Source organism: Echinops telfairi, unplaced genomic scaffold (assembly GCF_000313985.2).
Source record: "Echinops telfairi isolate 266 unplaced genomic scaffold, ASM31398v2 ScPeMD7_28;HRSCAF=97, whole genome shotgun sequence".
In the NCBI taxonomy this organism is placed as follows: domain Eukaryota; kingdom Metazoa; phylum Chordata; class Mammalia; order Afrosoricida; family Tenrecidae; genus Echinops; species Echinops telfairi.
Genome location: NW_022103925.1, coordinates 2228464 through 2244271, shown reverse-complemented (window position 1 = coordinate 2244271; position 15808 = coordinate 2228464). Strand labels below are relative to the sequence as shown.

Sequence of the window (15808 nt, the reverse complement as noted above, 5' to 3'; positions counted from 1 at the left end):
TGTGTCAAGCACATTTGTACATTTGTTGCCATCATCCTTTTCAAAACATTGTCTTTCTACTTGAGCCCTTGGTATCAGCTCATTTTTTAAATTATGGATATATATATATATTTTTTTTTTTGAATATATTTTTAACAGGTGACAGAACCATTGAGATTTGCTTAAAGGATGAAGCTGGGACTCCAATTCAGGCAGGAGGGGGTCTCGGTTTGCAATTGCTTGATGTCTGCAGTTGCCCTGAAGCTCCAGAGGTTACCATCTTCCCGGCTTCTGCCACCACCAGGCCTAGGCCTCAGCCCCTTCCCCACAACCCAACTGGGGCAGAGGGCTCCTGAAAGAGGCTCAGGTCTTCCCTTCCAGATCCCCACGGGCCTCAGGATGGTTGTCTTAACCTGGCACCTGGGCCCTTCCAACACTTGAGTCCTGTTGCCTCCTCCTCCTTCCACCCCTGCCCCAAACAGCTCCCCATCTCTGTGCTCTCTGACGCCCACTCCAGGCTCCGGGCACATGGCTCCCTCTTTGGGGACTCTGCCTTGGAGCCTCACAGTTGTCAACTCCAGTGTCCCTTCCTCCTGGGAGGCCTCCTCCTCTGGGTTCCTCTAAGATTTCTCCAGGCAGCTGTAGATCCAGGCCTGATTTCCAGCAGAAGCAGAAATCAGAATGCGGGCCTCTCTGAGACGGGGTCTCCTCTCCCTCAGAATGCATTATTAAGTGCCCGCCAGACGGTTCACAGACTGCTGCAGCCAGTGTCACTGATCTCGCTGCCATGCATCATTTCGGACTCAGAGCCACGCCATAGGACGGGGTAGAAAGGATTTCCCTGAGTGTTTATGAGACTGTAACACTCTACAGAACAGCTGATGGCTTGGAATGCCAGACCATGTGGTTCGCAAACCACTGTGTAGCCCACCTGGGTTCCTACCAAAATCAAACAAGTTCCCAGCCATGGGGTACATATGGGCTCACAGTATCCCTATAGGGCAGGGTCCAACTGCACTTATGCGTTTCCAAGATGGAAACTTTTTATGGGAGTAGAAAGCCCCATCCGGTGGTATCAGACTGCTGGTCCTATGGCTCACAATTGAATGAGTAAACCACTAAGACAGCGGTTCTCAACCTTTGGGTCACAACCCCTTTGGGGGTCAAATGACCATTTCACAGGGGTCGCCTAAGATCATCAGAAGGTCTTAGGAACCGAGATACCGCCCCTCTATCTGTCTCCAGGCCGGTCCACCCACATGCAGATACGCTGATCTGGTGAGAAAGAAGCTACCTCAACCTCCGCACAGACGTTGGCTTTTTACCCATACTGTCGCAACATGCAGCAATGTTGTTTGCTGTTGTTAGATTGACTGTTACCCATGCTACACCATGCTTCAAGGCAAAATTTCATTTATTTGTTATTAGAAATAAATATTTCACAATATGTAATATATTGTTTTTGTGATTAACCACTATGCTTTATATTCAATTTGTAACAATGAAAATACATCCAGTATATCAGATATTTACATGACGATTCATAACAGTAGCAAAATGACAGTTATGAAGTAGCAACGAAAATATTTTTATGAAATTGGGGGTCACCACAACATGAGGAACTGTATGAAAGGGTCGTGGCATTAGGAAGGTTTAGAACCACTGAGGCATTAGGAAGGTTTAGAACCACTGAAGTAAGCCATTAGGGTAACTATAGCCAATGTAAAACCCAAAAAGAAAAAAAACCCAAAGTGAATGTCATCAAGTCAATTCTGACTCACAGAGGGGCCAGAGGCTAGATGGTAACTGAAGGGAGAGTAGACAGCTTTCTCCAGTTGAGTGGCTGATGGTTTTGAATTGCTATGCAGATAGCTGCCCAACGGGTTAATTCTGCCACTAGAGTTCCTTTACAGCCCATGTAAAAAGAACCCAAATCCTAGCAATGAGATCTGTTATCGGAGAAAAGATTTGAAGTTGTCAGGGATTTCATCTGGCGTGCATCCACAAGGAACGCCTACAGGGCAGCAGCCAAGAAATCCACGGAACGATTACATTGGGGCAATCTGCTGCACAAGACAGATTAAAGTGCTGAAAAGCAAAGGTGTCACTTTGAGGACTAAGGTGCGCCAGGCCCACGACTGGCTTTTTTCAAACGCCTCATATGCATGTGGAAGCAGGACAAAGAAAAAGGTGAATTCTTGAGAGAGGCTTAATCCACAGGCCTTGAAACTGGGGCCCAGAAAGGGGTGGGAGCGGCCCCTGTACGTGGGCGGCGGAATGGCCCGGCCTGGGCTAACGTCCAGCCAAGAGCACAGTGGCTGGCGTGCAGGGATAGCGACCTAGGGGAGCCCTCAGTGCCGATCTGGCTCCGGAGACCACCTTTCGGTGGACGTTACGCGAACACTGGCTGTTCCAGCCGTACGCCGATCCGCGGACTACAACTCCCGAGAGGCCTCGCGGCCAAGCGGGCCGGCGGCTCTCGCGGGAAGACGGCGGCTTGAGCGCGCGGGCGGGGGCGAGGCCGGGAGGAGGCGCGTTTCAAAGTAGTAATGGATGGCTCTCGGGTCCAATCGAATTGAAAGTTCTTACTAAACCGGTTGGCTGAGGGTATAGAGGGCGCGGTGGCCAATAGGGACTCGAGGAGGGCGGTGCCTCACCCTCCAGGGCGGAAGTGAATCTTTTTTAGGCTGTGGCGGTGGCTTGCTTGAGGAGTTCTCCCCAGACGCTTTCCGAGGTGTCTTCTTCTCCGTGTTCGCTGGCTGCGGAGGTACCCGACTAAACCCATTCGAGTATGGCCGGGTCTCGCGGGAAGGTAGCGGCCGGGGGGCTCCGGTCGACTCAGGGCTCGTCGGCTGCGCAGCCTGAGGAGGCCGCAGCGCCCGCGATTCCGGAGCCGCCGCGGCGCGGCGCTGACCCGTCTCTGGGCCCCGACGCCGGGCCTCTCCCGGGAGCTCGGGCCGCGGGCACACATCCGCCGCCCGGCGGGCTGCGCCAAGGGGCCGAGCTCGGCGCGGCGGCGGCAGTGGGGAGCTGGGTCTGCGTTCCGACGTCCCCGGCGGGCAGCCACCGCGGGGCTCCGCTAACAGCCCAGGAAAGGAAACTGAGGCTGGGGAGGGGCTCGTGGGGAGGGGGTTGGGCAAGGGACGCGCCCAAGGTCACTCCGGGGCCGGCCGGGGGTTGGGGGGCCGCTCGCCTAGAGCTTTTGCCCCCCACCAACGGCGCCTCCTTTGTGTGCTCGCGCCATCACGGGCCTGAGTGGGGCCGGGGCGTGTGGGCGGCCCCCGGCGAGGACCCCTGGCACCACACCCAGAAAAAGGCGCTGGAGGGCGAAACCCTGCTGCAGGAGGTCGGCTTTTGTCCCAAGGGACCATTGCCTTGATGCTCCAATCCCACCTCCTGCCCTGCACCCACTCGGGGAAACTTAGGTCCCAAGTGGCTCAGGCTCTTGGGGGCGGGACGTGAAAGGGGTTCTCACCCCCGCTTCCAGGGCCGAGACACGAAAGGATGGGGGACAACCCTTCTGGGGCTGCTGGCTGGGTGACCTGGCTCGGCTCAGTGTGTATCTACGAGTTCGAGCTAAAAATGGGGACGCGCTAGTGGAAACATCAACGTCTGGCCTTTGTGTTGCCTGAGTCAACTCTGACGCTGAAATCTTCTTACGGTAACCCAGCGGGCTCCGGTTGTCGGCGCTGTTAGCACCCGCCCGCCCACTCCGTCCGGAGCCGCCTTGTTCTATGTTGAGCCCCTTGTTGCGGGCACTCTGTCACTCGGTCTTGTAAAGGGTCTCCCTCTTTTTCGCTGACCTTCTACTTTACCAAGCATGATGTCCTTGTTTAGGGAGTAGTCTCCTGAGAAGATATTCGAAGTATGGGAGACAAGTATACTGTTTTGTTTTGGTATCCTAATAATGGTCTTTGTTGACATTTTCCACCTTAATAATTTGACCCTTGGAATTTTACAGTTTATATATATATATATATATATATATATATGCACATACGTGTATATGCACACATATACACACATAATTGTTTTTTAGGTTAAGGTGTTAACAGCAAATTTAGGTTCTTTTTTTTGCAAGTTCTTGACATTGGTTGCAATCTTTACAGCGTGGTTGCAATCTTTACAGCGTTAGTGTTCTCATTCTGTTTGCATTGGTTGATCTTTTCTCCTCATACATTTAATTGTTTAAGGGGAGCACATTCTCAGACCATTCCAACTCCTTGTGACCTTATAAGACAGAATGAAACTTCGAGTTTCCAAGACTAAATATTCGTGGGCGCAGACGGCCTCACCTCTCTCTCACATAGCTGGTAGATCTGAACTGCTGGCCTGGCCATTCTGCATCAGCTCAGCTCATCACTCACTCCATCACCAGAACTCTTGTGAGGGAGAACACTACAGAAAACAAATTACCAAATCCACTGCCATCTAGTAGTTTCAGAGTCACAGATACCCAATAGGCAGGGTTTCTGAAGTTGTCAATCTTTAGGAAGGCAGCTAGCTTCATCTTTTGGCTGGTGGTTTTGAACCACTGGCTTTATGATTCGTAGTACCGTCCTTACTGGACAGTACCACCAGGGTAGGGTACTTTACATGACTCACAGGTGACAATCTGTTATTTGGCTCAGGTTACTTGCAGAAATAACTTCAGTTCCAAGTTCAAAGGACATTTTAGGGAGACACTATTGGGGGTTCATCTAGTCTCTATGGGGAGGTGCCTCTAGTTTCTTAGCTGTCTAGTAGTAGGTCTTCCCTTTTGGGTTCTGTATAAATTTTTCTGTTCCCTCCAGACCTTCCATCGTGTCCCTGGGCAGAGTGGTCAGTATTGGGAGCACTGGGCACCATCGGCACTTGAGGCACCAGTCAGAAAAGGCTACAGGCGATTATTCGCATGGGCCAGTTTCTTTGGTTCTTCATTCTCATTTGCTCCATATGAGTAGAGGCCAGTCGTTGTATCTTAGATGTCCACTTAAGAGCTTTTAAGGTCCTAGATGCTACTCCCCAGACTAGATGTAGAGTGTTATCTTTGTACATTAGGTTATGCCACTTAACTAGTGTATTCCCCCACTGTGGTCCCAAGACTTAATTCAATAAACCAATTTCACAAATTGTTGGGATATGTCTAGGGTGCCTCTATTACTGTTCCCCCATGTGGTTAACTATGCAGTACCCACAATTGTGTTGTGGGTAATTCAGTGAATTGCTCAACGTGACCCATCTAGTCACAATCCTTGTGATTCCTCTGGAGGGATTGGTGGGGCTATGTCAATAAGGTGCCTCAGGCCCACTCATGAAATGGCTGCTCATGAAATACGGTGTTTGGAACCTGTGGTGGCTAACGTGTATCAGCTCAGCTTGGCTGTGATGATCAATGGATTGGCAGGTACATAATGATGTAATTTGGTAGTTAAGTAGTGGTGTTATCCTCCATTTTGTAGTCATGAAATTGTCCAACATTTTGTAATGACATCCTAGGTACTCGCTGATTATGAGCCCATTGAGGAGTTATTTATCTGTTGTGTAAATGAGGTAGAACTAAGGGTGGGGGTATATCTTGTCACCATTTACTAGAGGATTTGACTGCCATGTTCCAGTAAGAGGCATTTCCTTGATGGTATTGTCTGTATTCAGTATACCAAAAAAACCAGACTTACTGCTTAATGTTGGTTCATAGCAGCTCCTCTGAAACCCCCACCCCCCTTTGGGTCTCCATAACTGTAACTGTTGACTGATGTAGAAAGCCCAGTCTTTGTTCCTGAGGAGCTGCTGCTGGTTTTGAACTGCCTACTCTGGATTACAGCCCAGTGCATAACCATTAGACCACAGGGCTCCTGCCTTCAGTATTCAGGGGGTCTTTAAAAAGCTTTTGGAACATGGAATTGAATGATGGGATTTGTATGGACTTTTTAAAAGCCCTCTTTTATATGCATGCTCTGGCAAAGTCCTGGAGCTGACTTACCATCCATCACATCTGACTCTGAGTTCTTGAACCAGCAGCCCGTTATGTGATCTGTTGATTTAGGTTGTCAGCCCCCACAACCAGGAGTTCTGGTGGTGTGTGTAGTATTGGAGTGTAATCCCCAAGGTCAGCAGTTTGAAACCACCATTCATGCTGTGTGAGAAAAATCGGGCTTTCTACTCTCACAAACAGTTATACTCGGAATATCCTTGGGGCAGTTTTACTCTGCCCTACAGGGATTGTTATGAGGTGACATTGGCATGATAGCAGTGAGTTTTGGAGTTTTTTGCCCCTGCAACCATATGAGCCAAGAGGGGCCTTCAGCTGATGCCTGACCCACAGATTTGGGACTTGACCAGCCTTCATAATCGAGCCATTTTTCTAGATGGTTTGTGAGTTCTGTGAGGTGTTGCAGTGCGTGATGGGTATGAGGCGAGAGGAGAAAGAGTCGATGGTGGGTATACAATAGCTTGGGAAAGTTGGGCACTTGGAACATGTTTGGCGTCCACCTTAAAGGAACCAGCTTTGTGCTGATCCTTATAAAAGAATTTATTTGCTTATGTGTATGTATATATGCCTTGCTATGCCCATAAACCAAACCCAGCCAACTGCTCTCAGGTTAATTTTAACTCCGGCTCATCGTACCCCTGTAGAACAGAGCAGAAATGCTCCATAGGGTTTCAGAGACTGCCTCAGTTTTCTCCCAAGAGAGTGGATTTTGACCGCTGACTTTTTTTGTCCAATATTTAACCCTCTGGAACCAGGGCTCTGTTGAGCATTTGTATTAATTTTCCTTCAGAACCATGTCCATTTTTCTTGTATGTTGTTGCCCTGCTGTTGCAAAATTGTGTATGTTGTAGCATTTACCAAAATTGTCTCTCTCATGTTTTCTTTAGTGTATTTATCTACTTTAGCCAACTTATGCTAACTTCACCCCTGTTGAGATTGCCATTCTCACCACCAAAATTAACAGTCTACTATCTAGAAAATGGTCCCATGCCCCATCCTTAGTAACCACCCTTAGAACTCTGCTTTCTGTGTATGTGTTCTTGACTTTCAGTATTCTCACCCTCCAACAGCACGTTGATTCTGACTCATAATCTATGAGGGTTCTTTTTGTTTCCGAGGCTGCAAGTCTTAAGGGAGTAGAAAGCCTTATCTTTGTCCTCAGAACAACTGGTGGATTCACACTGATGATTCATGGTTAGCAACCCGCCTGGCAACCCACGCTGCTTCCAGGGTCCCTTTTTATGATAGCAGTATCCATTGACTTGTCTTGGTGATGGGCAGAGTTCACGCACCCCCACAAATGTTGAAGTGCCACGTCTATGATGTTTGTCACCTGTGTTTCTGTGCTTTAGACATAGAAAGGATGAAGAAGTTGTGGGGGTCCCTGTTGAGCACACCTGCTGTGGTACTGCCAGCAAATTCTTGAGGTCATCTAAGCCCTGTGCTGGAGTTAGAGAAGTGGACCAGCATCTTTGTTTAGGAGTTCCGGGTTTAGCTCCAGGATGGTTTGTTCGTTGGCAGTCCGCGGTGTGTAGCATGTACTCGGAGTGTCCTGGACTTGGGGTTCTGTTTGTTGTGGAGTCCCTGGATGGTGTAGACCAGGGGTACTCAGACTTTTTCAGCGTGCCAGCTACTTATAAAATAATCAAGTCAAAATTATCTACCAACTACAAAAATGCAAAACATTTTAATTTATTTATTACATTTATTCATAAATGCATTGACAATTATATGTACAGTGTATGTTTATGTACCTTGCATATAACCGCATGAGTCCATATTGTACAACACGACACAATTAACAATGTATATATTTTTTCGTGTTCACGTGTTTATTGAGTACCTATGTGCAAGAATGAAAAAGACATGGTCTCTGCTCTCATGGAGCTTACAACTCTCTTACTCCAAGGTTTGAGTCCGTTGAAAAACAATCCCAACAAGCATTTGTCTTTGCTTATCCGTCAGCAGCACTCTGTAACACAAATGTTTCACATTGTTGGGCAGTTTCAATGCCAGTGTAAAATGCGAATAAGGTCACTGTCTTTGAAGAGCTGTAGTTATAGTGACGGCATAGTACAGAATGCTCAGCAATGTAGTATGGCTTGAACCCTCATAATTGTGAGGGGACCAGTGAAATAAAAACAAATGGGAAACAGCATCCTATGAATACTGGTAAAGTTTAATATCAAACTGCCACAGAGAACTGCCGCAGGACAGGAAGTTATTTCTAGCAAAATGTGTGCAATATCATCAGTTTAATCAGACCCAAAAATCTTGTTAACAACACTCGCTCACGCATGACAGAGCATAATGTGACTGATAACTATGTACATTTTTTTTGTCATTACCTGAGTTTACTCTGATGACTTGCATTGAATGGAATGAGCCAAGGATGCATAGTCCGGACAGTAGCTGCTGACAGCCAGCCTCAAGCACACTTCCAAATGATCATCAGTCATAGTGGAATGGCACTTGGACTTAATAATCTTTATGTAGGTAAAGGCTGACTCACTGACTCACATAAATAAGTAGATCTGAATCATGCAGTCAAGGAGGTAGCACATGTTCTCATGTTTGGGTGCTTTCCCTTTGCGAGTAAGTTCCAGAATTGTTCGTGTGCTCTGGATTTCATGAATGTCTGCTTGTAGTGTCAAAATCTTCCTTTCTTTATGAAAGTAATACATTTTTGTCTTCTTACTTGGTCCAGCTCGCCCACCCATTTTAATACCCTTTCTTAAGTTTAAGAGAAAAAACCGAGGTCTAAAAATTGGCGATAATTTAGCTTGTCAGTTTTGCTGCACTTAGCGCAGTTGTTTGCGCATGCGTTTGACACTAAGATTGCATCTGATTGGCTGCGCTGTATGTCAGTTAAGTGACGGGATTGATGATAGGCTTACGTCTCTTTTTTTAATGCCTTGCGATTTACCCACACTACATTTGCGATCAACGTATTGTGCACCACTGGTGTAGACGGGCCCTCTGAGGCGGCAAGACTGGCGTTTGAGATGTGATTCCATCCCCAAGCACCTGGTTGAACGAGTCCCTACTTCTTACCTGTTACTGAGTCACCTTGCCAAGTAGGAGTGGTGATTCCATTTTGCATGTCCTGAGCCCAAGGGAGTTAAGGTCATTTGCCCAAGGTCACACAAGTAGGGTTAGTTCATCTTGTTGAGAGTGTTGGTCTTTTACAATGACCTTCTACATTAGCAAACGTGATGTCTTTTTCTGGGTTCTAGTCGCTGTTAATGCCGTGTCAACAGTACATGAGACGCTGATGGAGCAATAGGCTAGAAGCAGGGTTTGGCAAACTTTTGAGACAGAAAAGCCTATCCTGTCCCTCACAACAATTTTAAAAATTATTCAAGAGCCATAAATATATTTTTACAAATAAGTATAATCACCATTATCTGAACAGTGTCCTTTCATTTTACTTCAGAGCCACATGTGTGTACCGAAAGAGCTGCATGTGACCCGGGAGCCGTGGTTTGCCAACCCCTGGTGTAGAGGATGGACAGGGATTAATTTGGGTGGCAGGGAGGATAGAAACCCACAAAAGGGCCAAGAGAAATCAAAGATGAGGGTAGGGCAAGCTATCAGGGCTGTGATAAGTAGTTTAAACTTGAATAACAAAATTGATGATCTTAAATGTAAAACCCCACCTAATTCACAATTTTTAAAATTGTTAAATAAAAATTTTTTAACATATATAAGACATGAGACCAAGTCTTGCCATCTTTGCATCTAAGAAGCATTCTTGCTCTTCCTCCAAGACAGATTTGTGTGTTCTTGTCAGGCCAGGTTATATGGCATATACATGTAATTCAGTATTTAATATAGATACTTTTACTGGGGGTGCCAGGGCAGTGCTGATGGCTCATAGTGGGCTGCTAAGCCCAAATGTGAGTTTGAGTCCATCCCGAGGCACGCTTCAGAAAAGTCTGACTTGGAGTAATCAACTAGCCATGGAGAGTGAGGAGCACAGACAGCCCTCCCTGCTGGACTACTGGGTGGGGTGTTGTGGGTTGGGGTGGTTATTACGTGAGGGGGAGAGGGGTGCAGTAGATGAAGTGATGAAATCAGACCCTGGAGGCGGAGCTGAGGAAAGGCAAGGTGGGCAAGGGATCCTCAAAGTATCGCCTGAAGTGGTGAAGGTACCCACTGCCCATAGCTGCAAGTTTGGAAATCTGAATTCTTTCTAGCCAGGGCTGCTATGTTGGGGAGCTCTGTGAAAGTAAAGTGAGTTTTGCCTTTGCTGTGCAGTTTTGCCCTGAAGAAAACTGGGGAATATCAAACTCCTGCCGCCCAGGCACACACTCCAGACACCTAGCTTGGGGCCCAAACCACACCCATGCACTACCAGGGTCACCTTGCTCTGCTTCCTTCCACCACCCCTTTCTAGCTGCCACCTTCCCAGGTCCACTTGCACAGACAAACTGCAGTTCTTTTTCAAAGTGAAGGGTCATCCTTCCTTTGTGTGTGAACTTGATTATTTAATGCATGCAGGACTGCACAGTCATTTGCAGTAGAGTATCTCTGTATGGGGGAACCCCAGTGATGTAGTGGTTGAGTGTTGGGCTGCCAGTCTCAAGGTTGGTGATTCAAAATCACCAGCTACTCTGTGGGAGAAAAATGAGGTTTTCTATTCCTAAAACTAGTTACAGTCTTGGGGAAATGATTGGGAAGTTCTGCCTAGCCCTATAAGTCGCCATGAGGCAGAATGGATTTGATACAGTGAGTTGTTTATTTTTAATTGTTAATGTGTGTGTCATGGACCATGTTTTGTTTTTTATTGTGAATTGAGTGAAAATTTACAAAGCAGATGTCAGTTTTCCATGCAACAATTCAGGTACATTTTGTTTGAGCACTTTGATCATTGCAGTCCCCACAAGTAACATCTTTAATCTCGCTTCCTCCCTGTGTTTCCTGCTTCTGTTCATCCTTCCTAACCCTTCTGAACTTGTGTCTTGGGTCAGTGCTGTCCCATTTGTGTCCAGTTGTTGATGGTTATGAGGAGGGTGTGTCTCAATAGGGTTACTGAAAGGTGGAGCCATGGGAACCAGCAGGCTGACTTAAGGGCCATCATTTTGGAGGTCTCACCAGTCTTTATCTGGCCAGTTCACCTGGTCCTTTTTCATGATTTGGAGTTCTATGCCTAATCCGTTCTCCCAGTAAGCCTTGTGGTGATGAGCATAGTGCGGTGGCTTTTCAGGAACTCTCAGGTCACGTCAGGTGGCTGGCTGACTAACTGCATCTGAGGGTGGGCAGCAAGAACTTGGGAGAGGCCTGCTGGATCATAGGGACTGGAGGACTGTAGCCCCAACTCTCAAGGGGCCACCACTGAGGGACATTTGCAAAATTCTGAGGTCTTCTAGGGCCGGATGATATCTGACTGCCCTTCTTTTGACTTCCACAGACTGGCTTCCCGTGCCATTCCCAAATCTGTCCCTGAGGTAGTAGGTGCTTGCTGATCTTTGTGGCCGCTGGGAGCCTAGGTCTGCTGACTTTGATTTTTCTCTTATCTTAGCATTGCCATTAAGTCAGTGATGACTCATAGCCACCTAGCTAGAGGGCTGAGAAGGGCCCCGGTGGAGTAGTGGTTTCGTGGTCTGCGAGCTGCAGGTCAGCAATTTGAAACCACCAGTCGCTCTGGGAGAAAGGAGGCTTTCTGTTCCCTTAGCTATGTACACACAGCCTTGGAAGCACCAGGGAGTAGTTCTGCTCTGTCCTGTAAGGTCTCTGGGAGTTGGCATCAACTCGGTGGCTCTGAGTTTGGTTTGGTTATTTGCTCTGGGGCAGGCACCGCTGTAGGGCTAACCATGAGAAACACTTGAACATGTTTTCTGCAGAGGCAACCAGTAAATTAAGCAGTATGTATTATGTCTGAAGGGCCAGATAATGCCCTCTTAGCAACGTGGTTACTATGGAGAAAGCAAGGCCAAGCTTCAACTCCAAGTGGACAGGAAGGGGGGGGTCAGGTCTTCCTCAGCCCTGCTCCCAAACTCAGACTCATTGCTATCAAGTTCGTGCCAACTCAGAGTGACTGTGTAGGGCAGGGTAGACCTGCCCCTGTGAGTTTCGAAGACTGATTCTTTACAGGAATGGAAAACTCTGTTTTCCTCCAGCGGAGTAGCTGGACCTTGTGGTTTGCAGCCCAACACGTAGCCACTATGCCACCAGAGCTCCCATGGACACCCACAAAGGTTCCTTTTTCTGAGCAAGGCTCCATCATTTCCTAAAGACTTGAGGGTGCTGCTTGTGTCACGCCCTTTGCCCCAGTTGCTTATTCCTGAAGCCCATCTCCTCCGGTTCTGCATGGACCAGGGCAGTGACCACTAAGAGCAGAGAGCAGCTGGCTGGCTGACTGGGTGAAGCGATGTCCCATGCTCAGCTGCTAAGTGAGCCCCTTCACAAACCTGTCTCTGCCCGGGGAAGCTTCCAGCAGCCAGGGCCCACATTACCCATCCCAGGAGCCTGCAGGAGCACTTGTCCTTTTCCTCTTCACGCTCAGAACACCAGGCTGCGAAGGGCCCTTTCCTTCCTCGAGAACAAGAGCAGCCTGCGCATCCACACTTTGTGTGGAATGTGGGTCTTGAGAATGCAGAGGGAGCTTCCCCAAACCTGATCGAAAGTACAAAGACGCTTCACCAAGACTTTTCCCCAGAGACTAGTCTGGGTTTGGCCAAGTACTCAACAAGGCTCCCAGGGCAACACACACATCCTATGGAAATGATGCAGTAGGCCCTGGGCCTCCCCAGTCCTCCTCCCCCTCAGCACCACCAGGACAGAAATGGTGCCTCCTCCTCACTGAAAGCTAGACTGACCCTCTGGTGCCTGAGGACCAGGTACCCTAAACTCTCTTGACAGCCCTGCTGGCTAGTGACTTAGGAGGCGCAGCAGAGTGAGAGAATTTTCAGAAAAGGAAGGGCTATCCAGCTTAAAATGCAGTCCTCTTCCTAACTCCACCCTAAGACAAATTTGTAAAGTCAGAAAATCAATTAGTCAAGTGTCTGTCATAGTACTTATATGCGTAAAAACACTAAAGAAACAGTAACGCTTTCATACAAAGTAGCACCTGTTGTTCTTAGGGATGCTTAGAAGTATCTAACATTTAGGGTGCTCACCAAGAAGGTGTGCATCAAGGTTGTATCTATCCGCTGAGCAGATAATCAGAGAAGCTGGACTGTGTGAAGGTGCCCTGGTGGTGCAGTGGTTATGTGAAACCACCAGCTGCTCCTGGCAGAAATACTGAGATTTTTACTCCCATAAACAGTTACAGATTGGGGAACCAACAGGGGTCGCTGTGAGTCAGCATTGACTCGGTCAGTGAGGGTTTGTGTGTTGGTTTGGACTGTGTGAAGAGGAGTGCAGCATCAGGACTGGAGAAAGGTGATATGCGGATGGCAATCTAGCGTACTGAACGTGAGGAGGACCTGAAGCACTTGCAGATGAAGATAAAACATTGAAGCCTTCAGTATGGATTAAAACTGACTCCATGTAAAGGAAACCCAAACCCTCACACCTGAACCAAGAGGTAAATGGAGAAAAGTGTGACGTTGTCAAGGATTTTGTCATGGTTGAATTCACAATCAATGCTCATGGAAGCAGCAGTCAAGCGATCCAAAGATGAGTTGCATTAGGTAAACCTGCTGCACAAAACCTGAAAAGCAAGGATGTTACTTTGAGGACTAAAGTGGACCTGACCCAAACCATAGTATTTTTCCCCACAACAGTTTTATTAGCATATAATTCACTTACCATGCAATTGAATGGTTCAATCACGTCAAAGACAGTTGTACAATAATCATCACTTGTCATTTTAAGATCAGTTTTAAGACATGGTATTTTCAATCACCTTATATGCATAAGGAAGACAAGAAGAAGAATCAGTTATTGAATCTGGTGTTGGCAAATATTGAAATGTCACGAAGTGCAAAAGAACAAACAGGTCTGCCCTGGAAGAAGTATGTGCTCCTCTTTAGAGGAAAAGATAGCAAGACTGTCTCCAAGTACTTGGGACATGTTATCAGGAGGAACCAGATCCTGAATCTTGTTTGGTAAAATGGGTCCGTGAAAAAGAGGAAGCCATCCATGAGATGGATGGACACTGTGGTTCCAACATGAAGTCAAGCGTAGGGACCATTGTGAGGATGGCACAGGACTGGGCAGTGTTTGGTTCTGTTGTACTTAGACAGGGTCACTATGAGTCAGAACCAATCTGATGGCACCTGTCAACAACAACAACCGGGAAGTCTAGCTGCTTCTCCTGGGTCTAGACAGCATCCTGGATGAGGTGCGAGGTAGAAGGGTGCCTTGCCGGATCCTTGAACCACAAACTTGCCTATGCCTATGGCAGCCACTATAGTGGCCAGTGCAGGTTCAGGCGGGGCAGGTGGAGGGGTAGGGGGTAGCTGCTGGGGTGTGTGTGTGTGTGTGTGTGTGTGTGTGTGTGTGTGAGATAGATTTCACTTGTCCTCTATCAACAGCTTCCTGCCAGTTCTCTTATTTCCCATCTTTGTGATGTAGAGAGCCTCCTTCATAGGAAAGAGCAGGGAGCAGCTATATTATCAGCTTGGCTGCTCCGGAGGGGCTGGAACCCACAGAGCCTTGCAAACCCCATGGAGCAGTTCTGCTCTGTTCTGTAGGTTTCCTTGAGTCAGATGGGACTTGAGATAGCAGTGCCCTATCCACCATGGTCATTCCCTCATCTGCACACCTGGGGCTGTGTGGCACCCTCACTGGCATCCCTTTCCTTAGGCAGGTGCATCTGTGGGGTAGCAGTGGACAGATGCACACTGTCACCTAACCCCATTTGCAAGGACAGTCATCTTGGCAGTAAGATCTGACACCTGGTCCTGTGACTGTCCCCAGACTGTGCATCTGACTACCCCAAGGAAGCCCTTCAAAACTCACTGTCATTCAGTAGAACTGCCCCTGTGATTTTTCTAAGTCTCCTAACTCCTTATGGGAGTAGAACCCCCATCTTTCTCCCTGGACCCAGGTAAGCACCCTTAAATATAAGGTTCCTAAAGTAATCAACTATGGATTTGCCCTTGGCTTATGGGAACCAACTCTAGGTAGTTTTATTCCATGTCACTGCTTCCCCTAACACCTGCCAGTCAAGGGCTGTTTCTCCCACATTAAAAGATGAGGAAACTGGGTCACATACTGCATACCAAACCCATTGCCATCGAGTTCATTCCAACTCAGAGCCTAGGGTTTTTGAGGGTATACATCAGCTTAGAAGCAAACTGCTTTGTCGTTCTCTGTGCAGTGGCTGGTGCTCACCTCTCTGTTGACTGGGCCCCCAGGGCTCCTTAATTGCGTCTGAAGGGTCAGACAGTAGGCACTTAGTGGTACAGGGCGACAGGACTGAGAGGCGTGGATTCTGAGTGATTTGTTTGGTGGCTTTGCCACTGTTCTCATTGTGTGGAGGACCACAGGCTCCTGGTTTTTCCTGGAGTTGTAAGGCAAAGGAATCCTGGTGCCAGAACTGGTCACCTGAGTTAGGCTGTTAACCTCAAGGTAAGCAGTTCAAACTCACCAACTGCTCCGCAGAAGAGAGAGGAGGCTATCTGCTCCCATAAAGATTTTCAGCCTGGAAATCCTAGCAAGCAGTTTACTCTTCAAGTTGACTCAGAATCAGCCTGATGGCAATTTTCTTAACCCCTTTCCCCACCCATTCACCCACCCACACATGAAGCCTCCTCTGCTAACTGAAAGGGGTGGTGATTTGAACCTGTTTGGGGAGAACGATGTGGCCCTCCATTTCCCTAAAGCTTATAGATGAGGAAAGCCCGTGGGACCGTTCTCTGCCCTCTAGGATACCTGTGAGTCAAAACCCACCCACAACAGCAAGGC

At 47.9% G+C, this 15808-nt stretch overlaps 1 protein-coding gene across 1 annotated transcript in view; it reads left to right on the top strand.

The window, feature by feature from the left end:
* The window catches only part of CFAP99 (cilia and flagella associated protein 99), a 67513-nt gene extending 65033 nt beyond the window's left edge, over positions 1 to 2480 (top strand). The window contains exon 14 of the mRNA XM_045289468.1: positions 2396 to 2480. Within this exon, the coding sequence (XP_045145403.1) occupies positions 2396 to 2480 (85 nt within the window). The remainder of the gene's footprint in view (positions 1 to 2395) is intronic.
* Positions 2481 to 15808: the final 13328 nt, after the last annotated feature.